Source organism: Barbus barbus (assembly GCF_936440315.1).
Source record: "Barbus barbus genome assembly, chromosome: 23".
NCBI lineage: Eukaryota > Metazoa > Chordata > Actinopteri > Cypriniformes > Cyprinidae > Barbus > Barbus barbus.
This window is the reverse complement of record NC_136751.1, coordinates 22,135,797-22,162,137: the sequence shown is the minus strand read 5'-3', so window position 1 is coordinate 22,162,137 and position 26,341 is coordinate 22,135,797. Positions and strand designations below refer to the sequence as shown.

Here is a 26,341-nt window from a genome sequence, read left to right as displayed (position 1 = left end):
CCTTTTGAATCGTCTTCCTCGTTCACAACAAACCCAATTCAGGAGGCATCACCTCAAAAGAAACCCAGATAAGACTAAGTTCTCCCTCCTTGAGTTTGCAGATTGGCTACAGCTAGAAGCCAATTGCATGGAATTTGACCCAATTGATGAAACAAGAACCATAAAACCAGATCAAAGGGCAGTAATTCGGGGACAAAGCAAACAAACCACCATACTGCATGGCGTAGAACAAAGACAGGTCACACAACCACTACCTAAATCAGTTCATCCTAAAATACCTACTAAGCCCAAAGCTGTCTGTCCATACTGTCATGCAGAACATTACCTCAGCCAGTGTACCGCATTCACAGCATTAACTAAGCAGCAAATAGTTGGATGGATCAAGGACAATAAACGATGCTGGAGATGTGCACGCTCCCACATGGCCAAAGACTGTGACCTAAAGAAACCTTGCCATCTTTGCCAAGCCAAACACCTTTCCATACTCCACGACATCAACCAGAGGAAAGGTGAGGTTACCAGTGAGAACAATAGCTTGTACAACTCTACCACAGAAACTCTTTACCTAGACCAACCTCGTTGTGGTGGGAAGGTGTTCCTGAAAGTTGTCAAGGTTACCATCCATCATCAACAGAAAGCTTTGGAAACCTATGCTGTATTTGATGACGGCTCAGAGCGCACCATTCTGCTTGCCACAGCTGCACAGCATCTTGGTTTAAAGGGCAAACCAGAGCGGTTGAATTTACGGACAGTACACCAAGACATCAGGACATTGCATGGCACTTCTGTAAACTTCAGCGTATCCACACCAAGTAACCCTAGGAAAAGCTTCAGCATTCAGGGAGCCTTCACAGCTGATCAGTTTGGTTTAGCAGAATATACCTACCCAGTGAGTACCCTGCAGGAAAGGTACAGACACCTGAGAGGGATTCCTATACCACCTTTGGTTAAAGCTTGTCCCCTTCTTCTTATTGGATCGGATCACACTGAGCTCATCACCCCAATTGAACCAGTGTGATTGGGTCCACCTGGGGGTCCAGCTGCTGTCAGAACTCGCCTTGGCTGGACGTTGCAAGGCCCCTCCAAACATCTACAGGATCAGCTCTCAGTCTCACAGTGTCTGTTCACATCCAGCTGCTCCCCATCTGCAGAACTGTATCGTCAGGTCGAACGGTTATGGCAGATGGATATCCTGCCTTATCGCAGTGAAAAGATGGTAATAAGGTCACAACAGGACCAAGAAGCACTGAATATGCTGGAGGTACAGACTGTGCGAGTAAAAGTAGATGGAGTCGAACGATATGCCACTCCACTGTTGAGAGTTAAAACTATGCCTCAGTTACATGCTCCAAAGGATGCTGTGATGTGCCACCTCCGTAGCACTGAACGCCGGTTAGCAAAGGACCTACCATTAGCTACCAAGTACAAAGAAGAGATCCAGAAACTGGAGAGAGCTGGTTATGTCACTAAGATATCCCCTGAGGAAGCAGCCCTGTCTACAGAATCATGGTATCTGCCCCACCATATTGTCACCCACAATGGTAAACATAGAGTGGTGTTTAACTGCTCGTACACCTACAATGGTCAAAATTTAAACAAGCAGTTGTTACCTGGACCTACACTGGGCCCCTCTCTCCTTGGAGTGTTGATCCGTTTCAGAGAACATCGAGTAGCCATCAGTGGAGACATAAAAGGAATGTTCCACCAGGTCTGCCTGCTCCCCAAAGACAAACCCCTCCTAAGGTTCTTGTGGCGAGACCTAAAGCCTGAAAATTGGATCCCAGACTCTCACAGAGGAAGTCCTCAAAACGCTCCTTATAGAAGTTGAGGCTATACTCAATGCAAAGCCATTGGGGTATGTTTCTTCTGATGTAGCGGATCCAGATCCGGTGACCCCAAATTACCTGTTGATGGGGCGGCCAGATGCATCACTACCGCAAGTGATTTACCCAGAATCCGAAATCCTTAGTCGGAAAAGATGGCGGCAATCACAAGTACTGGCAGATCAGTTTTGGACGAGTTTTATAAAGAATTACTTGCCCACCATGCAACCACGACAAAAATGGATGAGTGACTCCAGCAACCTCACACCTGGGACTGTTGTGATGATGATTGACTACCAACTTCCCCGTGCTCTCTGGCCGGTTGGTAAAATAGTAACCATATACCCTGGAGCAGATGGACGTGTCCGTTCTGCAGAAATTGAAGTAAAAAACAAACACTACCATCGACCAGTGTCTCGTCTCATCACACTGCCCGCCATCCCAGATAATGACCCTGCAGCAGACTAAGCAAGTAGGATAGAAAATACATTTGCACAGCAAATGTAGGGGCGGCTGTAGAAGAGGAAATTCAACTGCGCCATCTGCTGGACACTCTCAGGCATCCAGGTTAACAAGCATCCAGGCCGCAGTAGTTATCATGCACCGATCACGTGAAAGGACAGCCAATCGAATAACCGCATTGTCTGACGACTGTTAAAATATATATTCTTTTAGGGATTTTGCTCTGTCAGAAAGATATGGTTCGTGTGTTTTCTCCTGATTCCTTGTTGTGTGCGTTAATGACCAAAAGTAAGTGTTTCTTTATCTTGTATAGTGTTGTTAATGCTAATTAAGATTATTTATCGAGTTGTTTATATATAAGATTAGACAGATGCGCGGAAGACCCGCGACCCTGCACGAGCGATCGTTTATGTAAAGAGTTGGGCTGTATACCAAATATGTAGAATCGTCCTATTTAACTCATTAATGCGATTGTGATATATTTCTGCCTAATTCAAATGCTAGTTAGTTCAGAAGTGTGGTTAATGTCACTTAATGTGTCTACTCACGTTTACATATGCTGTTAGTTTCTAAAGCTTATATGCTTAAAGATGTGCATTATGTCTATTGCTTTACAATACTGCATACAGTTTTATACCTGATAATTTACATGTGATAATGTTTTCCTGTTTGTTCTAAATCACTCAATTTATGTAATTCTATTTCTCCTTTCCTTGTTTAGACACACACACACACACACATATAGCCACACGACCATGCACAAGTTCATATAAATCAATGTAACCAGTAAACTTGTTGGACATTAAAGTAAACTAACTGGAGTTCCTGTCTCCGTGTCCTTACTGACACTCCATGGCGATGACCAAGTATACTTAAGAACCAGCACACCTTCCCTACAAGATCCATGTATAGTAAAAGAGGCAAGGGTGCAGAATTACATTCAAGCTATTCTAAGGTATGATAAAATTATTTTCACAAGAAAAAAAAAAACATTTAAATATGTAATTTTGATTTTAAGGGATAAAATTTCTGAGTACAGGGGGACTTTAAGGGCTTCATTTTCGCTGGAGGAAACAGCTGTGGTGTGATGAGGGGTGAACACAGCGAAAACTTAGGCTACAGTAACTAATTGCTCCCCCACACTGATAACAATTATTTTGTGGTGCAGTAAATACTACAGAAAAACAAATGTAATTTCTACATTAAATAATTTAGTTCAGGCAAGAATAATAATAAAAAAAAAAGTAAATTCAATATTAGTACTCAATTTAAGCTTGTAGAATTTAAAGTTTGAACTTATAAGTATATTTTACTTGGAATTGTTTATTATTTTTTACAAAGATTGTTTAAGTAAATATCAAAGTCATGCTCCTTTTGTTCCCATCATGCACTTGGGCATGAATAATTAATACTTTTTTTTTTTTTTTTTTTTTGCTGTTTTCAAGATGTATTTACACTGTTTTATGGTTGCTTTTGTTGTTAGGCTAAGTAACTTGCTGTTTTATGACATCTGGAGTTCCTTATTTTTACTCAAAATGACCCATTCATACTCAAACACTATTTACTGATTGTCACTAAACTGCTTGCTCACTGTTATAACTTGGGTTATAACTTGGTCACTGTTATAACTTGTTATACTTGGGTATAACACTGTTATACTTGCTGCTAGGAAGGAATAATTCGTACCTATTTCTACATTGTTTTTTCGTTATAGTCTGTATTTTTGATTGCACTTAATTATAATAATAGCAGTCGGATAAGAAGGAGTCCGTGCCGTTTGCATTGCTCCCTTCCTGCACTTAAGTGCGAACTGTAGTTTCGATTTGAGCAATTGCCCTGCTATAGGCTGTCGAGTGTGCAAATTAGAAGGCGCCCACAGTGACTGTAGACTATTTAAACTGCTTGCTCACTGTCATAACTTGGGAGAAGCGATTAGTCAGAAGAAGAGACACAGCTCGTGAGTGTTTTGCTTAATACTTTGTTTGTAGATCTGCTGTTTAAATTTATTACTCGCTGCTAGGCTAAGCAGTCGGCTAAGAAGGAGTCCATATCATTGGCATTGCTCCCTTCCTGCACTGAAGTGCGAACTGTAGTTTCGTTTTGAGCAACTGCCCTGCAATAGGATTTTGGGTGTGTTAATTAAAGGAAGCAACTGCTGTTTTTACTTAAGTGTGGTTAGACGGTAGAAAGGATGTAGGGCACCTTGTCTCAAAAAAATAGATTTATTGCCCCTCATAAAAATTCGTTAAATGGGATAAAGGGAAGTTTTTATTGAAGCGTTTTCACACACACATCAAGAAAAAACATTAAAGATACGCGTAAAACGTACAACGACTGTTTTTCCCTACAAGTCGAGACGTGCTAGTGTTGTTAAAAGAGTTTTAGGAAAAACGTAGAAAATAAAACAAAAAAGCATCTGACATGTTAGTTAAACAATACGGCAGTTTTTCTATCATTACAATTTAAAACTAGTAAGTTTGACAAAATTAAATAAAAAAAGAAGAGGTGAGCGCGTTCGTTCATCTATAACAAAATGCATCGGACTCGTTAGTTAAAACAATAAGATACATGTGAAAATCTATGCGCTTTTAAAAAAAAGTTTGAGTTGATAAAAAATACAAAGTTAAATAACATAGATTTGACTTATTTTACCGTTGCGTGAAATAAAAAATATCAGACCGTTAAGTAAGAGAATAAGATACTTGTTAAAATCTTGTAACATTACAATTTAAAAGCTAGCTTTTGTCCCAACCTAGAAAATTAAAACAGCAGACTATTTTACGCAGCGTGGCCTTAAAAAAGGCCTTAACACACCTTACTGATGTTTCAAACACAGTGTGTGACAAACAGACCAAAGTTGTTATTCATTGATTTGAAGAAATGCTGATCAGTCCAGATCTGAGCAAATCAGTTTTGTAATTTGAATCAACTGATTAATTTAATTGGTCTCCAGAGAACGGTTCATTCACAAACCCGACTTTAATTAATCTTATAAGTTTCTGTAGTATGTAAGTGATTTTGACTGCTCCACTCATAATTTACTGTATGACCATGTGCTTTAAGTTTAGAAGTGACTTATTCCATTACTTGAAAACATTTGTTTGAATCAGTCTGATGAATCCTTCACTGAATGAACTTGCAGAATCCACTGGAACAGATATCGAATCACTCTGCAAGACTATATTTGCATATTTCACATTTTTACTGGGTCTCAAAGTTACATCCCTTGGTGGGTCGTATAGGATGAAAATGTTTTTGAACCCTTGTCCTAATGTACAGTTATGTAATAAAGTGACAGAATTATCTTCCATATTTTACGGGATATGTGGTTGTGGATCAAAGAAGAGCGCTCGACGAAGAAATAAAGAAACAGGAATCTTTTTAATCAGCTTCAACGCACTTAAACCATTAAACAACATTATCAAGCTCTGACGAAGACTAGGGGAGAACTCAGGACTTTTAAAGGGATCAATCAAACGAGGAAACAAGATAACATAAGACAGGTGATGAGAATGAATGATTACCTAATGACTGGAAACTAGAACAGGAAATACCAAATAAGGGTAAAAAGAAAACTTAAACAGAAACCAAACTGTTACAGTTTTCTGGTGATTGTTTTACATATAACATATACATTTAATATATAACATTTCTCATTACAATTTAATTACATTTTTTCTCATATATCTTACATATTTACAGATGCATTTATATTTTTTGCTCAGTGGGGTTCAGGCCTGGACATGTCAAAAAGTTCTTTCACATCACACAGTACACCATTATTTTATGCATCTTGGTTGCAGGTGTACTGTCACACAAGAACACAAAATGGCCTAAACTATTTTCACAAGGTGGAAGCACAGAATGTCACTGTGTAGCATAGTTTCAACAATACCAGTACCATGATTTAATTCTAGGGAATCTTTTCATCAAAGCAGGAAGTGAAAATATGAAGCTGATAAGCATCACTTTACATAGAAAACATGCTAAATAAAAGCGTAGTGCTCCCTCCCATCTGGTTATAAGGCGCTCGTCTGTTTTACAGAGGATTAATCAAATGTTGTTGATGCTCTGCAAACATCACTATGGAACAACAACAGGGACATAAACGGAGGTACTGAACTATTTTTTTTGTAAATACCATAATTTAAAAATGTTTAAATTTACATAATTTTGTTATTTCTTAAACTTATTAATGTTCATTAATAATTATTTTAATATTACATTTTTACCAAATTTTATTTATTTTTGAAAGTAATTATTTAATTATTTCTGCTAAGAATATATATATATATTAGGGCCGGGACTCGATTAAAAAAAATCATCTAATTAATTAGAGGCTTTGTAATTAATTAATCGAAATTAATCGCATTTTAATCGCATATAAATATTTGACCTGAGAACAGTGAGAAGTAAGTTTTTTCATATGGATTTTTAGTATACCATTGAATAATGACTGAATACATAAGCTTAAGCAACAAAATATTGTTTATTTTTGTTCAACCAAGTCCAACAGACCAGTGCAATATTGCCATTAAGTGTAGCAATAGGATATTTAGAAATATAATGGCCTACATTTCAGAAATTCAGGTACCCTATAGGTAGGTATTGTTACGGGGCTGATGAGACGTGAGACGTGCGGATCCATATGCAAAGCTTTATTATTAAACATGGTCAGAAACAGGCAGGGTCAGACAGTGGCAAACAGGTATGGCAAGGGCAAGACAGAGCAATCCGTGGAACAAGCGTGGGTCGATGATCGGCGAACAGTATCCAAAGGGGCAAGGCAGAGAGATAATCCAGAGACGAGAGCAATAATCCAAACAGGGAGCGAACAGAGTCCAAACGGCAGAGGCAAAGGGTAAATCCAGGAAACAAGAGCAGGGTCAAACACGGCAGGAAAACAAGGCAAGACTAAGGCTAAGACAGTGGCTCTGTAAAGTGCTATCGCTAGGTGAGTGATAAATGCAACAATACAGGAACACAACAGAAACACGGAATGGCACGGTAAAGCAGCTAGCGCTAAGTGAGCACTAAACGCAGATCAGTACACGGCCCTGAGCAAGAGGAAGTCCCAGGCTTAAATACAGTGATACTGATTGAGAAATGGTGATCAGGTGTGGGCGAAATAGTGAACAGCTGTGAATGTCGTCAGTGCAAAGGATTATGGGAAACTGAGTCCAATGTGTTGTGAGTGAGTGACATCTGGTGGCGAGTAAACGGAAGAGCATGGTCCAGATTCGTGACATAGCCCCCCCCCAAGGAGCGGCTTCCAGACGCTCTTATATAGTCCAGGAGGGCGGTGGAGCGGAGGCGGAACAGGGGGAGGGAAGGAGGGCCAGGTCCATGAGGAAGTGGGAAGACCGGGGACTGAGGCAGAACCGGCAGAGCAGGACACCCAGGCGGAACCGGAGACCAGGACAGAGCAAGAGCCCACCAGGGCGGAGCAGACGGACCAGGATCCCACCAGGGCGGAGTAGATGACCACCAGACCGGAGTAGAAGACCACCACGGCGGAGCAGACGACCACCAGGCCCGAGCAGAAGACCCCCACGGCGGAGCAGACGACCACCAGACCCGAGCAGAAGCCCACCAGGGCGGAGTAGACGGACCAGGAGCCCACCAGACCGGAGTAGAAGACCACCACAGCGGAGCAGGCGACCACCAGACCCGAGCAGAAGACCACCATGGCGGGGCAGAGGACCACCAGACCTGAGCAGAAGACCCTCGCCAGGAAGCAGACTGGGCAGGAAACCATGGCAGAGTCTGAGATCTGGGGGAAACAGAGACAGACAACACAGGGAGAGCAGAGACAGACAATACAGGGAGAGCATTCATGATCTCAGGGGGCGTGGCAGGGCAGGACGAGGATTCATAGACTGCGTTTTTAGCCGTGACAGGACAAGGCGTGAGCTCACAGACGGCATCTTTAGGCGTGACAGGACAGGGCGAGAGCTCACAGACGGCCTCTTTAGCCGTGACAGGACAGGGCGAGAGCTCACAGACGGCCTCTTTAGCCGTGACAGGACAGGGCGAGAGCTCACAGACGGCCTCTTTAGCCGTGACAGGACAGACAGTGAGTTCAGGGGCGGCCTTCATGACCGTGACAGGGCAGACAGTGAGTTCAGAAACGGTCTCCATGGCCGTGACAGGGCAGACAGTGAGTTCAGGAACGGCCTCCATGGCCGTGACAGGGCAGACAGTGAGTTCAGGAACGGCCTCCATGGCCGTGACAGGGCAGACAGTGAGTTCAGGAACGGCCTCCATGGCCGTGACGGGGCAGACAGTGAGTTCAAGAACGGCCTCCGTGGCCGTGACTGGGCAGACCGTAAGTTCAGGAACGGCCTCCATGGCCGTGACAGGGCAGACCATGAGGTCAGGAACGGCCTCCGTGGCCGTGACAAGGCAGACCGTGAGTTCAGGAACAGCCTCCGTGGCCGTGACAGGGCAGACCATGAGGTCAGGAACGGCCTCCGTGGCCGTGACAGGGCAGACAGCGAGTTCAGGGACGGGTGCCACCACTTCGGGAGGTTCTGCAGCGGAAGCCGCCACCTCTGGAGGCACTGGAGCAGACTCGTGGACAGGAGAGGCCTCAGGAGCACAGTGTGCAGCCCACACACTCAAAATGGCAACCGCCATAACGGGAAGTACTGAGGTCAGGGGAACAGTCTCTGTAACAGACAGGGTTGAGGCCCTGGGAATGCCAGCTACTCGCACTGACATCAGTGGTGGGTCCATCACACTGGATATCAGACAGGGAACTTGAAGGACTGACCTTAAATCCTTGGGTGTGATAGACTCTGGCTGGAGCACTGAGACGTGGTGTGACTCTGGCTTGAAAGCGGAGACGTGGTGTGACTCTGGCTTGACAGCGGAGACGTGAGCAGACTCTGGCTTGACAGCGGAGACGTGAGCAGACTCTGGCTTGACAGCGGAGACGTGAGCAGACTCTGGCTTGACAGCGGAGACGTGAGCAGACTCTGGCTTGACAGCGGAGACGTGAGCAGACTCTGGCTTGACAGCGGAGACGTGAGCAGACTCTGGCTTGACAGCGGAGACGTGAGCAGACTCTGGCTTGACAGCGGAGACGTGAGCAGACTCTGGCTTGACAGCGGAGACGTGAGCAGACTCTGGCTTGACAGCGGAGACGTGAGCAGACTCTGGCTTGACAGCGGAGACGTGAGCAGACTCTGGCTTGACAGCGGAGACGTGAGCAGACTCTGGCTTGACAGCGGAGACGTGAGCAGACTCTGGCTTGACAGCGGAGACGTGAGCAGACTCTGGCTTGACAGCGGAGACGTGCGCAGACTCTGGCTTGACAGCGGAGACGTGAGCAGACTCTGGCTTGACAGCGGAGACGTGAGCAGACTCTGGCTTGGCAGCCATGACGTGAGCAGACTCTGGCTTGGCAGCCATGACGTGAGCAGACTCTGGCTTGGCAGCCATGACGTGAGCAGACTCTGGCTTGGCAGCCATGACGTGAGCAGACTCTGGCTTGGCAGCCATGACGTGAAGGGGTGCTGTTGCTGCCGCCATTTTGTGAGCGAGTGCGGTGCCGCGTTCCTCCGCGACACCCACAGTGAACGGAGAGCCCACACACAGCAAAGCATAATCTATGAACTGACTAAGAGATGAACGGGGACCCTCGCGGATTAACTGTGATTTGAGCGGCTGATTAATGCCCTCACAAAAAAAGTCTATGAGTGCGTAGTCCGGCAGATCAGAAAAATAGGCAAGGTCTAAGTACTCTTGTACATAGACTTTGAGCGGTCGCGATCCCTGCTCAAGGGTTAAAAGCATCCATGCAATGTCCATACCTGGCCAATGTTCCTCTGAATAGCTGCTGGATCCTTGTTTGGCTGAGTATTCTGTTACGGGGCTGATGAGACGTGAGACGTGCGGATCCATATGCAAAGCTTTATTATTAAACATGGTCAGAAACAGGCAGGGTCAGACAGTGGCAAACAGGTATGGCAAGGGCAAGACAGAGCAATCCGTGGAACAAGCGTGGGTCGATGATCGGCGAACAGTATCCAAAGGGGCAAGGCAGAGAGATAATCCAGAGACGAGAGCAATAATCCAAACAGGGAGCGAACAGAGTCCAAACGGCAGAGGCAAAGGGTAAATCCAGGAAACAAGAGCAGGGTCAAACACGGCAGGAAAACAAGGCAAGACTAAGGCTAAGACAGTGGCTCTGTAAAGTGCTATCGCTAGGTGAGTGATAAATGCAACAATACAGGAACACAACAGAAACACGGAATGGCACGGTAAAGCAGCTAGCGCTAAGTGAGCACTAAACGCAGATCAGTACACGGCCCTGAGCAAGAGGAAGTCCCAGGCTTAAATACAGTGATACTGATTGAGAAATGGTGATCAGGTGTGGGCGAAATAGTGAACAGCTGTGAATGTCGTCAGTGCAAAGGATTATGGGAAACTGAGTCCAATGTGTTGTGAGTGAGTGACATCTGGTGGCGAGTAAACGGAAGAGCATGGTCCAGATTCGTGACAGGTATACCTTCTGTAAACTGTTTTTTTAAGTAAAACACAATACTTTCAAGTACATTCAGAACATGAGGTGATACTTGAGGCTCGATGTGCTGCGGTGATATGCAAATTCCTTGTTGCATAGCTTGCACACAACCATGCTCTTATCGATGCTTCCATCCATTAGTTTTTTTATAACAAAATTTCCCATCCACAGGGCCAACCAAAGCGGTCTCATCAGCTTCTTTGTCCATGTTCACTGTGGTTTGTTTTTGTCTGAACGCTAGTTGGTGCTCCAGTATAATCGGTCCGCCGAAACTCATCCAGTGAGAAACGTTCCGCGGTGCAAAAATAAGTGCGATTAAAATGCGTTAAAAAAATTTAACGCGCTATTTTTGTGTAATTAATTAATCTAAATTAACGCGTTAAAGTCCCGGCCCTAATATATATATATAAATCAAACTTAATTCAAAAAGTTAAACTTTAATATATTCTAGATATTTAAAATATTCTGTTTTAATTTTGATGAGTAGAACATACAACTCATGAAAGTCAAAAATGCAGTATCTCAAAATATTAGAATATTTACATTTGAGTTTCATTACATAATCATCCATACAGTATAAATTCCGGGTATCTCTTCCTCTTTGAAACTACAACAATGGGGAAGACTGCTGACTTGGCAATGGTCCAGAAGACAATCATTGACACCCTCCACAAAGAAAGAAAGTCACAGAAGGTCATTACTGACAGATGTGGCTTTTCACAGAGTGCTGTATCAAAGCATATTAAAAACCAATTTGACTAGAAGGAAGAAATTTGGGTAGGAAAAGGTAAACAAGCAACAGGAATGACCGCAAGCTTAACAATACTGTCAAGCAAAGCCGATTCAAACACTTGGGAGAGCTTCACAAGGAGTGGACTGAAGCTGGAGTCAGTGCATCAAGAGTCACCACGCTCAGACGTCTTCAGGAAAAGGGCTACCAAGCTACTTCGGAACCAGAAACAACGTCAGAAGCATCTTACCTGGGCTAAGGAGAAAAAGAACTGGACTGTTGCTCAGTGGTCCAAAGTCCTCTTTTCAGATAAAAGTCAATTTTGCTATTCATTTGGAAATCAAGGTCTGGAGTCTGGAGGAAGACTGGAGAGGCACAGAATCCAAGCTGCTTGAAGTCCAGTGTGAAGTTTCCGAAGCCAGCGATGATTTGGGGTGCCGTAACGTCTGCTGGTGTTGGTCCATTTTGTTTTATCAGGTCCATAGTCAATGCAGGAGTCAATACCAGGAGATTTTCGAGCACATTATGCTTCAATCTGCTGACAAGCTTTATGCTTTATGCTGATTTCCTTTTCCAGGAGGACTTTAGCACTTGCCCACAGTACCAAAACTGCTTCCAAATGGTTTGCTGACCATGATATTAATGTGCTTGACTGGCCAGCCAACATGCCTGTCCTGAAACCCATATGGAATCTATGGGATATTTTCAAGAGTAAGATGAGAAACAGTCGATCCAACAATACAGAAGAGCTGAAGGCTAAATAGTGTATTTGTGCTAAAGGAGCCCCGACCAAGTATTGAGTGCATAAATGAACATACTTTAAAGAACTTTTCTGTTTTGCAAATCCTTTTTTTTTTTATTGATCTTAGGAAATATTCTAATATTTTGAGATAATGGATTTTTGACTTTCATGAGCTGTAAGCTCTAATCATCAAAATAAAATAATAAAATTAATAAAAAAAAACTTTTGAAATGTTTTACTTTACATGTAATGAATCTAGAATATGAAAGTTTTACTTTTTGAAATAAGTTACCAAAATAACACTTTCATTATATTATATATGTATGTATGTGTTTGTATGTATATTTATATAAATTTAGAACAATTCTCTACAAATCATACAGCTAGATAAATATGTATTTATAAATGTAAAATTAAAATAAAAAAACCTACAACTTCTTTTGCATGATAAATACCACTATTTAGTTATTAATGAACATCTTTAACACTCAGTCCAGTGAATTTTCACTTTTCCAGTAAGCTGTTCCCCCTTTTTCTTTTCCGAAACAGGCAATCTTGGGATGTGTGCAGAGAAGTACCAATCATTCAAGATGAGCTGAAACCAAAGAAACAAGTGCAGTGTTTGAAATTGTTCTCGTGTGCCATTGTTGGTGTACTTGTCTTCGCCCTTGTTCTGCTCAGTAAAGTGAGCTGCTTTATTAATCACTGGCTAATAATTTTATAGATGATGGGATAACAGTTAAAGCGATAGCTCACACAAAAATTTAAATTTGCTGTTAATTTACTCACTGTAATAGATTACTTTTTCTTCAGTAGGACAGTGAAGAAGTTATCTAAAACTGTGGTCTCTAGTTTTAAAAATGAAACTCAGCAGCTACTGTTTTTTGATAATAATAATAATAAAAAAGCATATCAAAGAACATAAAATTAATACCTGTGGCTCCTGACGGTGTATTGATATATCTAACAAGTAGTTTGTTTACGTAGCTAATCACCCAATGACATTCACAATTATATTATTAAAGCACCCATTAATTAAGTGAAACCTGGATGTCTAAAGCAGTGCTTCCCAAACCTGTCCTGGAGGCCCCCCTGCCCTGCACCTTTTGTATGTCTCCCTTATCGAAAACACCTGATTCCACTCATCAACTCGTTAGTAGAGACTGCAAGAACTGAATTGGGTGTGTCTGATTAGGGAGACATACAAAGTGTGCAGGGCAAAAGGTCCTCCAGGACAGGTTTGGGAAGCACTGGTCTAAAGCATAAAGTGAATAATAAAGTGAATAAAAATCAGCTCACCTTTTTACATAAAAAATATCACCAGCACATCGGTCTTCAGTCCGAGTCAACTGTTTCCTCAGTTCACTGAATGAGTTTGCAAAAAGAACAGCATAGGATCATATGCGCCTGTATTTTGGCTTATTTTGAATCAGAGTGACTGTCAGGCACGTCCAAAAGTGAGTTTTGATTTAGTAACTTGTAGATCTATGCTGCTTGAGCCACGAACTTTTCCAAATGTTCAGTCCGATTTGATGATCTGGTTCAAGTAGTTCACCAAAAAGAATCGGTTCAACAGAAAGATTCGTTCACAAACTGGTATTACTCTACTTTTAAAGCATTATGTGATTTAAACAATAGGTCTACATAATATTCACATAAGCTGTTCATAGTTATCGTATTGTATTAGTCCTACAGATACAGCATAAGATTTTAGACTTATACTATTAACATTTTTACATAACATTTATTTTCTCTCACAATTATGACTTTTTTTCTCAGAAATGCAAGTTTATAGCTCCTAATTTGGACTTTATAACTCGATTTAACTCAAAAATAGTGAGTTTGTCAATTCTGAGGGGAAAAAAAGCCAGAAGAGCCGGGGAAAAAGAGGATGACTAGGTGTTTTTCCTTATTAGAATTGTGAGATATAATCTCAGAATTGCGAGAATAAAGTGAGAATTTTGAAATATAAAATCAAATTGACCTTTTTTTTATTCTTTTATTCCATGGCTCCATAGACTGTCACCGCCACCAGATAGGCTCTGCCCACAAAAAACGTCATCCCTGTTTCGCATCTAACACTACACCACTATCTAATGTCAATTACGAGTGACAAGCTCTTGTAAAATGTGGAGATAATTTTGAAAATGACATTTAATCAATAATCCCTAATCTTTTTAAATCAAACTATTTTGTACCGTATCTGTGTAAAAAAGGGTGGAGCTAAACTCCCTGCAAAACATTAATGTTGAATAGAATCGTCACTATTGTGTGATACAAGGGGATAAAGCTTCTCCTTCACTCGCTCCACTCTGCTGTACATGAGTGTTGGGCTTATTTACATTACAAAGTGCCCAAACACAAAAACTATAATGGTGTATTTTATAATATATTCTATGAATCTGTGCTGCCCTGCCAGATTTTGCTACCTCCCATTAAAACAGTTACCTCCCATTGAAAAATGCTACCTGTCAAATTGTTTTTTAATGTCTGCCCCTACCACAACCTTAAACCTACCCTTACAGTAATGCAAATACAGTAATTATGTGTTATTTGCGGTTGTGGCTAGAAGGGGATACAGCTTCGGACAGTGTTCCAACTAAAAATCTTTTTTACTTTTGTACTGAAAAAAATCAAATAATATAAAATAATGATAATAAGTCACCTACATCTTGGATGGCCTGAGGGTGAGAAGATAAAATAACAGTGAATTTTAATTTTCCACTTTTCATTATCCACTTAGCTATTGAATATTACAAAAAAGATTGAAGATTATTTTTGTGTTTACAGACATCATTTCTACTTTTGATAACATTTGGGAACAATCAAACTGAGATTATATGTTCAGAACAAAAACCGACCGCCCTACTTGGGATTGGCTTTGTTCTGGTTGGGCCAAGTGTTCTCCTTCTGCTAAAGAGCACATGGAAGTTCATTTTCAAGAGTGCAACCAGGCCCTCGAAATTAACTCTTTTTTGGGTAAGCAAACACAAGTGTCTGACATTTGTCCTGTCTTGTTTTTTGTTTTGCTCCCCATGTGCCTTCCTTGCCCTAGTTTCTCCCTCTATGTCCTTATTTGGTTAGTTTCCTGTTCTCGTTTAGTTCTCATGATTAGTTTATTAGTCCCCAGCTGTGTTTCATTAATTATCTAGTTTTAAGCCCTGTGTTTCCTTCTCTCCAATGTCCGGGATTGTTTGTCTTCACCCCGATCCGTGAATGTCTTCCGTGTTTGGATTCCCTGTGAATATTCTGATTAAAGGATATTGTTATTTGAAGACTTCCTTGTCTCCTTGTTCCCTTTCTCCAGAGAAACGTGACGAGTGTTTAATGAATAGATTTATACTCTGTAAAAATGTTTAAATTGTTAATCAAGATTATTGGAGTGCGTTTTTATACAAAATTTAATGTTTAATTTAGTGTTTTACTTGTCGTTTCTTTGCGATGGTTTGTTACCATCACTTACTAGCAATTTCTTAGTGATTTTCTTTATATCCAATTTGGTCCCACTTTAAATTAGGTCGCCTTAACTACTATGTACTTCCAAAATAAGTACAATGTACCTATTGTGTTAATTGTATTGCAAAACACTTGCTGCCATTTAGATGGGATATGGATAAGGTTAGGGACAGGTTTGGTGCTATGGGTAGGTTTAAGGGTGGGTTAAGGTGTAAGGGATGAGTCAACTGTGCAACTATAAATGTTATTACAGAAAATAATTACAGATGTAATTGCATGCAAGTGTTTTTTTTAAAATGTAAGTACAATGTAAAAACATGTACACCATAAGTGCATTGTATCAAATTATTAATTTAAATGCAAGTATATAGTAGTTAAGGCCACCTAATATAAAGTGGGACCTCCAATTTTGTTATAGGCAGCATAGATCCTGATTATGATTGCCGTAACCTTTCTGACTTTGATTTGACCTTTCTTCCAGGTTCTGTGTGTTGAGTTCCTGGTAGCACTGGGAACAGCAGTTCTAACAATAGTAGCCATGCCACACTTTGACATTATCACCAATGTGATGATCCTAAACAGCGTGAGCATCCTGTCCGCAGTGTTCCAGGTGGTCGCTGAGTCCCTTGCCAAAGAGAAAAAGTGGCTTATAATGCTCCCCATGTGCTCCATTTTATTAACCATCGCAGGTTATGTGTTCTTTGCAGTCAGTTATTTGGTATTCGAAAGTTCCTTAGAGATAAATATATCAATTGGCCTTGCCATCATTGGGACCATCTGTGTTTCTGTGAACTGGTGGGAGAACTACAGCACGCTCTTTGCTGTATCATTTCTAGACAACATTTCCAAAGACATCGCTCAGTCCCGTAACGTGGTCTGCATCATCTCCAGTTTGACGAGAATCCTGGTTACGTCAGCTGTGGTGGGAGCTTACGTTCCTCTGTCAGGTAGAGAATGGAAATCGGTCAAACTTGTCTTTGAAACAGTCATCGTTTCATTGGTGGTGATCCAGATTGTATCCTCTGCCTTGTGCCGCTGGTTTGTGGTTGTGGCTTGTAAGATGCACGCCCTGCACCGCAGCTTCGTCTTGCCCATGTACCTGGCCTCGATCACAGTTTTGGCAGTCTTTTTGGTTCCAACATCAATCAGGCTCCCAGATTCAAATCAAACTTCTACCTGTTTTGAGACCTTTCGGCCAAAATCCAGTGACACATGGCTGCATTTGATGTTGACGGATGCTATAAGAACTCTGAAAACCAGGGACATTGTGGTTAACGAGAAGATAGGAGGACTGACCTGTTTGGGCTTCTCTGCTCTGAGCTGGTGGCTGGGACTCATGCTCAGTACGGTTTACATCTGGTACCTGAAGATCCATCGAATAGAAAGAACCCAAGATCTGTTTGTGCGACGCATGTATGAAGGAGCATTTCTAGAACAGTCCATGTTGCTAAATACCCGTTTTGAAATCAGAAAGAGAATCAAGGAGAAAAAGTGGTAAGTGTTTTTATTTTTTAAGTATGGTTACATGTATCATTAATATATCAGCCAATATTAAATATTTTTATTTATCCATAACAAAATTTAATATTTAATGTTGAATGGTATTTTTTTACATTTATATTTTTATCTTATATATTATATAATTTACATATATAAAATGTATAAACCTAAATGTAAAATAACCATTTATTACCATCTATATTTCTTTGTCATCATCTAAATCTCACTTACATTCTATCTTTAAACACTCTTTTAAACACTAATAATAATACATCTTGGTTACATATGTTGGTTATTAACTGGATAACATGATTATGTTGTTGTTGGTATGAGTTATTCTTTTATTATTATTATCAGTGCATCCCTTTAAATCAACCCCTCTAAGTTAAAGCATTGTACACAGTAAATGTGTTCCTATTAAAAATGACAAATGAGATCTGTTTGATGTTATAGTACTTTCTCCAAGGCATTAGTAAGATTAGAAGGAGAGCAAAATCCCCCACTTCTTAGAGGTTTCATCTGAGAAAGAGACCCCTGTATTTTCACATGTATCTCCTCTGGATTTTAAAAAGCATTCAACATCTAAATCTGTGCTCACGTTTACCAAAATACCTGCAATTAAAATAAGTCTGCAATAAAGCCCTATTTCAAAAGATCTCATCAGATTCTTCCAAAAACTATATCTGAGAACTTCAAGTCTGTTAAACAATGAAAGACTAAACTTTTCTTTGGATTTCTTAACATGAAATGACTTAATGACATAAATATTTAAAATGTACTCCTCAGTGCAAAAGAAACCATCAGAGTGTTTCTGTGTGCAACAATGTGGCACGAGACCTACGATGAAATGATGAAGATAATCATCTCTATGTTCAGGTAAACAGACTACACTTACTCAACTTCTAAAAAATTATTAATTTTATATATTAATTTTATATATATATTTTATATAATTATTGAATTGTAATTGCAAAATTCTTTTACTACCAGGCTCGATAAATACAGGCCCAAGACCAAGGAACATAGTGATGTCGAGTTTGAATTCCATATTTATTTTGATGATGCTTTCAAGGATGTCGATAATGGAAGGCATGCAAATGAATATGCTGAAACACTTGTTGATGTAATTAAAGAAGTTTACACGTAAGAATCCTCCTTCGTTATATCTGTTTATGTGCTCTGAGAACTTATGTGCAAGACTAATCTACTAATACTTCACATACATTAGCATTTTCATGGAAGAGGATCAATGCACATTCAAACAGAAGGCAGCACTACCACGCCAGAAGATCATAAACACCCCTTATGGGGGTCGGCTGGAATACACCCTCCCTAAAGGCAATTTGATGATGGTTCACCTCAAAGACAAGACACTTATCCGTCACAAAAAAAGATGGTCGCAGGTAAGGTTCATGAAAAATCCAGTTAAAAAAAAAAACATATTTTTTTTTCTTTTTTTTTTTTATACCCACAACTTCACTAATCATCTGTGTTTGCAGATAATGTACTTGTATTACATTCTTGGCTGGAGACTTAACAAACAGTACTTCAAAAAGCTTAAGGCAGGTGAAGAACTGGATTACCTTGATGAGAAATTGAAGGTTGGTAGCTTATTATTAGACTTTCTACAGATTAATACAATATCAGCCAGAAATTTTGACTACAGCGTGTGTTTTTTTCAATGCTCCCTAGAAAGACAGTGAGAACACATACATCTTGGCCCTGGATGGGGACACTGATTTCCAGCCGTCAGCAGTCATGCTGTTAATCGACAGACTTAAACTCTACCCAGAGGTTGGAGCTGCCTGTGGCAGGATTCATCCCACGGGCACAGGTTGGATATATTATAGCTACATCATGTGGCTTTTGGTCCTGTAGCAGTTAAAAATAAAACTGCATTCATCTCGCAGAATAACAATGTTTTGGTTGTACGTTGGATCTGCTCGAATAAATGTGGTCGTTCGTGGCACCAGAGTACACATGGAAATCTAAAAAGATGTCATCTAAGCAGGTGCCATTGTGTTTTGATTTACTGGAAACTTTGATGTTTTTAAATCAAAACACAATGATTGTTGATGGACCAACTGATGGACCCTTCTCATGTGCTCTATGAAGGATGCGAACCACTTAGGTCGGTGTTACCGCTTTCCAAGGTTCAGATACAAGTGCTATAAGAATTTTATTCCTTTGGCTACAAGATTTTTAAACTCTAATGTGAAAGACATAAGCACATGATTGGTCTTAATGCAGGTATCTTTTTACGCGGTCTATCTGTATTGGCCAAATCAAATTTCCCTTAAGAAATAGCTAAATGACGTAACAAAAGTTTACATTACAAGTCATTAACACTGGACGTTAAGACTGCTAGTCTGATAAGGTCAAATATTACAATGAACTTATGCTGATGCTAGAGAGCTGAATGACTATTTATCATTTCAATTAAATATATTACCTGTTAAGCAAGAAAAAACATTTCTGGGTTGCTTTTGAATCCTTACAAATCTCGGAGTTCTCGCCACATCTGAAAAGTCAAGCCAATGTTGATTCTGGTTTTATTATGGAATCGGTGACGCTCTCCCTTTTTGCGTGTAGATGCCGCTTTGTTAGCATGTTTTTGTTTTTGTATTTGTAAATGGTTTGAAAGATGGCCATCTTTTCACTTTATCATTAATAATTCATGAGAAGAATAATTATAATAAATAATAATAATAATAATAATAATAAAAGAATAAAATAATTAGAATGGAGTTGCAATAAAAATTATAATTTTAATTATTATTTAATTATTAAAAATAATTAATATGATTTTTTTTTTTTTTAAATAGCTCCGACAATATCATTATTGGCTCTTGTTCATGATTGGCTCTTGTAAAATAAAAAATTTTTGGCAGGGTTCCCCTGATAAAAGTCCAGAGGCTAAATATCATGTTATTTGGGTTGCTTCAACCCGCGGACATGAAAAACATATTTTTCTTCTTCTTTAGATGTTTTACGTCGGTTGGCAAACCAGCTTATGAAAAACATCCCACGGAAAGAATGTTAAAGTGGCCCGATTCCACAGGAAAACCACGGATTTGAGGCTGATTTATACTTCTGGGTCAGACATATGCCGTAGCCTCCACACCATAGGCTGTGCGTCGGTTTTCGTTTATACTTCTGCGTCGTTGTCCGAGTTGACGTGCAGTACACATGCAAACCGCTCGGGTGTGGTGACCCCTGCACTAGAGACTACTTATGCATAGATTTTAAGGGCGCTGAATAGACTAATCAGATCATTTCTTCACTATAATTGAAGGGCCCATGGTGTGGTATCAGAAGTTTGAATATGCGGTAGGCCACTGGCTGCAAAAGACTGCAGAACACGTGTTCGGCTGTGTACTGTGCAGCCCTGGATGTTTCAGTCTTTTCAGAGGAGCTGCACTCATGGACGACAACGTCATGAAGAGATACACAACCAAAGCCAGTGAAGCCAGCCAATATGTCCAGTATGACCAAGGTCTGCTTGAAGTTAACTTCTGACAAATTATATCAATTCAACTAAGACTAAAGTAATTCACCCTCTGTTGGTGTAATGTCAGGTGAGGACCGCTGGTTGTGCACTCTGCTGCTGCAGCAGGGCTGGAGGGTGGAGTATAACGCAGCATCTGATGCCTACACCAACGCTCCACAGGATTTTAAGGAGTTCTACAACCAGCGCAGACGCTGGGGACCCTCTACCATGGCCAACACCATCGACCTCTTGGGCTCAGGAGGACTGACCTCTCAGAGGAACAGCTCAATCTCAAAACTTTACATCTTGTACCAGATTATCAGCATGGCAGCTTCCATCCTGGGCCCTGCCACTATCTGTCTCATGATATCAGGTAAAGTTAGCAGTTTAGAAATATTTATTTGAATAAAAAAATAAAAAAATATATATTTTGTGCTTGGATTTATTATTCTGTTTCAGCAGTATGGCATAAGGAAGATATGTTTTTACAGTTACATTTGACCAAAATATCTATTAAAGTGCTTTGTTTATATTGCAGGAAGCTTTGTGTTCATCTTGAATATGGATGAAAATATAGCCCTAGCTTTGGCCATAGTGCCCCCTTCTGTCTACCTCATCCTGTGCTTCAAACTGAAATCTGACACACAGATTAAAATTGCAGCAATCATGAGTGTACTCTATGCATTTCTCATGGCAGGAACAATTCTCTCAATCATAGGTAAAAAATTTTGTCTTTAAGTATCTTTTAGTTTGATCAGAAGTTTTCTTTTCAGTGTCGTTTTCTTTTCCAGTTGCACAGTAAGATTTTTTGAAAATAAATTAATACTTTTCTTTTGCAAGGATGCATTAAACTGATAAAGTTTAAAGTGACAGTAATTACATTTACATTATTAGAAAAAATCATTACTGGAGTAAATTAAAACATTAAAAGACATAAGGAGACAGTTCTTTTAAAATGTAATGATATCTCAAAATATTAAATTTTTGAACAAATAAATGCAGCCTTGCTGAGAATAAGAGAATCAAAAATATATATATAAAAAAATCTTACTAAAACTTAGGAATGGTAGTGTACATTAGGCTTAGGTGCATTAGAAAATCTTACCATTCCCAACCTTTTGAAAGTACAGTAGCTGTATGCTTTAGTCCATCAATATTTTTAGACTGCACATTTTTTCTAAAAGATAGCAATACGATCTAGCCTATATCTATAATACTTTCTCTTCTCTCGTCAACTCTCATAGGTGATTTAGTGAAGCAAAAGACTTTTCTGACCCCCAGTGGTCTGTTCCTCATCGGCATGGTGGTTTTGTACATCATCACGGCAGCGTTACACCCTCAGGAATTCTCACTGGTCATCTATGGATTGTTATACTTCCTATGCATTCCCAGTGGGTATCTACTCCTAGCTATTTACTCCATAGTCAACATGAACAATGTCACGTGGGGCACTCGTGAAACCGGCAGCCAGACTAAAACTACGGCAGTCGATACCATCAAGAAAAAGGTCATGAATGCCACATGCTGCAAATGTCCATGCTTGGAATCTGAAGATCTGAGTGAGAAGATATTACAATCAGAAGAAATAACAAAAACTGAAAAGCCACAAATTCCCTTGGAAACACAAAGGTAAAAACATGTCCACACAATAGGACAATTTAACACTGACACTTCAGTCCATCTGTGAGCATTTTATATTGTAACTATTGTAACTACGTAGAGGCGTGTTTTAATACTACAACTAAAACTAATACTGTATTCCTATGTATTGTAGGGAACATGAGTTCCAGCTTAGTCCTCATCAAAGTAAGTGTAACTTCTATAAATAGTTTCATAATATTCTATGTAGACTTATTGAATTTGACTACCATTAAAACTCATACGTTTCATCCAAAAGCTTGGATTGAGCATTTGCAGATGAAATCTTACGAATTTCCTTTGGGTGAATCTGCACTGCCTTTGGTAAGTCTAACTAACAAAATATTTGAAATTAATATAGCCTATATATATACACTGAACAAAATTATAAACGCAACACTTTTGTTTTTGCCCCCATTTTTCACGAGCTGAACTCAAAGATCTAAGACTTTTTCTATGTGCACAAAAGGCCTATTTCTCTCAAATATTGTCCACAAATCTGTCTAAATCTGTGTTAAGCCCGATTCGGACGGTAATTGTTTCTCAGGGGGGCGTAAGTTATTTTCACCATATACAGGGGGTAGTTGTTGATTTAATTGCCGTCCGAATCCAACTGCGGTCAGGTCAGCCTCCACTTTGAAAAACACAGTCATTCTAGCCGCCACGTTATTTTGTGGTGCGCGCATATACTAGGCGTTGCGGTAATAGCGTGTAAAAACTCAGATCAAAGGAAAAGTGATCTCTGGCATTCATTTATTAAGCCAGTTTCTTTGTCAATAATGAATAAATGAATGAATGAACGAATAAATTAATTTGAAATAAAACACATTTAAAAAACTGATCAAATGAAAATGACTTCAAATGTTGAGTAATATTAAATGTACAATTTCCAAATAATATGAAAATAACTGTCTCATGAGGAATAACAAAATAAAAGCATTTCATTAACTTGCATATAACCATATTTATTACACGGCTCTCTGGAATGCTTGATTCTGATTGGTCAGTTGGGACATTTGCAGGTTCGTTCTTTTCAAATAATAACCTCTCCAAAGTAATAACGCATAGCCGGTACTACTTGTATGTTTATAATCCCTCCGCGCCAAAAAAAGATTACCGTTTGGCGCCATCTTGTGACAAACACTGGACAACCACAATTAACAATGGAAAATTTCGACATTAATTTTAACATGTACGGTAAAAACAAAACGTTTGAACAGTGGATAGATTTGGACGATTCAAATGGCTCCCCAATTAAGACGAAAAAACGAAAATTGAACTACGAAGAACAAACAACGACAAGACACAGAGAGCTTACTGAGACTGAACTTGACAAAATAGAGCATGACAGCTACGAAGCCAACACACAAAAAAATACAGAATGGGCAATAAAACTTCTCAAAGACTGGCTAAAAGAGAAAAAAAATGAAGACAGACAAGTATGAAGCAGAGGATCTTAATAAGGTATTGTATGCTAGATGTTATAAATTGTCTTACTAACGTACATTCGTTTGAATGTTAGTCACGTGGTACTATATCGTTTCGCGGAAGAATAAAAATGTTAATTTAAAACAAATATGCCAATAAAATGTTTCAAATTCATATTCATGTCATGCAGCATCTGACCAATGTGCTTTACAGCATCAAAATAAAATAAGTAGTAAATATAACAAAGTAAATAAAAAAGTCAATAAAGTCACAGCTAAAACCCCAATTACATAAAAAAAAAATATATATATATATATATCTGTGGCATTGTGTCAAAAACAAAAGTGTTGTTTTTATTATTTTATTCAGTGTATATATATATATATATATATATATATATGTGTGTGTGTGTGTGTGTATGTATACATATGTATTATAATTTTATTTAAATAATATTTATTTATTATTTAGTTGTTTTTTTTATTGTATTAATCAAAAGCAGCCATGTATTTTTGTGTCATAATAAAGCATGTTTTTTTCTTCCACAGTAATTTTTGGTCATTCTAACTTGAGCCTTTTGTCGCTGCAGATATGTCAACTGTATACTTTAAATGTTTTTTACCATGTCATGCATTTTATGAGTTGCTGATTAGATATTAAATATTAGGTTTTAATTCCTCATTTTTTTCACGTTGCAGGATGAAATCGATTTCTGGAAAGAACTGCAGAAGAAATATCTGGAACCTCTTAAAGAGAATAAAGAACAACAGGAAAAAATCGCTGATGATCTAAGAGAACTTCGAAATAAGGTACGCAAAAGAAATATAGTATGTGGTCTTGTCTAAAGTATTTGCTCTGGAACCGTAGAGATCTGTTTCCATGCTGTTTTGCCTTACTTTTCCATACAGGTTACATTTGTCTTTTTCTTCTGCAATGCACTTTGGCTGGTGGCAACTTTCTTCCTTCAGGCGATTGGAGACTCAGTCTCCATAAAGGTCCCAAAAATCTATCCCAATGGGACTTATGACCCAACAGAAGTGTTTTCCGTAGATCCAATCGCACTGATGTTTCTACTGGGTTTTGCAGTACTGCTGTTAATGCAGTTTGTTGGAATGCTTTATCACAGGTAACTAAACATGCACACAAGAATCGAATCACAATTACTGATAAAGAGATGTTTTTTAATGGATTATGTTCTTTTGTTTCAGAATCTACACATTGATCCATTTTGTGGCATATGTTGACACAGAAATTAAATCTTATAGAAAGCAGTCACATCGGTCACATCAGGTGAGCCAATGGATCACAAACAAAATGATGACATTTTAAATGTTAGCTTTTTTTTTAAATGAACCATGTCAATCATGTCGCACAGATCCTGGACTCAATCCACCAGCCTGAGACGTATGGGCCAGACACAGCTTTATGTTTTAAGAACCCATCTGTTAGGGCTATAACTTCAGTATAATGTTTTGCATTTAATAATTAATGTTTATAGTCCAGTGGATAATAACAGTGCAAATAGAATGTTCGGAATATTTATTTAGTGTTTAAACCTGAATGCTCTGTTGTAGTGTAAAACATTGGGCCTGACAATTAATGAATTAATTACATGATATGCAAATTAATAATTAAACTAATCACAATCAATTACATAGTACTGAATATTAGCATTGAATATTATTGACATTACAAGAAATGGCCAATAATTTGTAGTTTGTTAGCCAATATATTGTTTATTTCTACTTAATTATTTCCATTCCATATACCATACCACTATATTTCTTTATTTCCTTGTTTCTTTCTTTACAAAAATTAACTGCACTAAATTAACATTAAATTCACAGTTATATAAAACAAAATGTAATCTATATCTTTGAACACATTTACTGTAGAGTGCATGTAAATAAATTATATTGATATATGCTCTATTGAAAATGTCTCTCATTGTGTCTCAGGAAGTTTTAATGTTATTGAACAGAAGTTCAGTTTGTGTGAATACTAGTATACTTGCTTCTATATTATTTTATTGTTTTATGTGATGTAAAAAAAGAGGTAAAACAAGCATTATTCTATGAATCCTTGAATAGTATGAAACAAAACCCTTATAGATCACTTATATGCTAAAATAACAATAATAATAGTACAAATTGATAGCAAGAGCCTTTACGTCACATGCTGAATTTGGCCAATCAATGACACTGCAAATAAGAACGTTAACCCAGGATTAACACACAATCTCATCTTGAACTGTATCAATTTATAGGGATGGTGAAGTACTATTGAGGATTTTGTCAGAATTTTGCGAGTGTAGTCACAACTTTGACTGATCTGTTGAACCCAAAGAGGCATTTAAATGGTCAGAAAGTCTGCCCTCGAAAATGATAAAGCTTTATTATCAAATGCTCCTGTGATTATTACTTCAAATTTGATGGTAGCGCTTGTGGTGTCAGCACTGTCCTTATTTTAATATTTATTTTTGGCATTTTTTGACTTTATTAGTATAGGACAGGAAGTGACAGGAAGCGAAGTGGGGGTGGGG

At 39.2% G+C, this 26,341-nt stretch overlaps 1 protein-coding gene across 1 annotated transcript; it reads left to right on the top strand.

The window, feature by feature from the left end:
- Window positions 1-1,978: 1,978 nt before the first annotated feature.
- On the top strand, window positions 1,979-25,733 carry LOC306843025 (chitin synthase chs-1-like; the record flags this gene model as incomplete). The annotated part of the gene is made up of 18 exons (XM_079374265.1): window positions 1,979-1,994; window positions 15,136-15,266; window positions 16,225-17,234; window positions 18,030-18,119; window positions 18,234-18,386; window positions 18,472-18,646; window positions 18,743-18,844; window positions 18,936-19,077; window positions 20,539-20,739; window positions 20,822-21,106; window positions 21,272-21,451; window positions 21,978-22,362; window positions 22,508-22,539; window positions 22,631-22,695; window positions 24,498-24,608; window positions 24,708-24,925; window positions 25,008-25,089; window positions 25,175-25,733. 18 exons carry the CDS (start codon window positions 1,979-1,981, stop codon window positions 25,265-25,267), a joined length of 3,471 nt encoding a protein of 1,156 aa, XP_079230391.1. The 3' UTR covers window positions 25,268-25,733.
- Window positions 25,734-26,341: the final 608 nt, after the last annotated feature.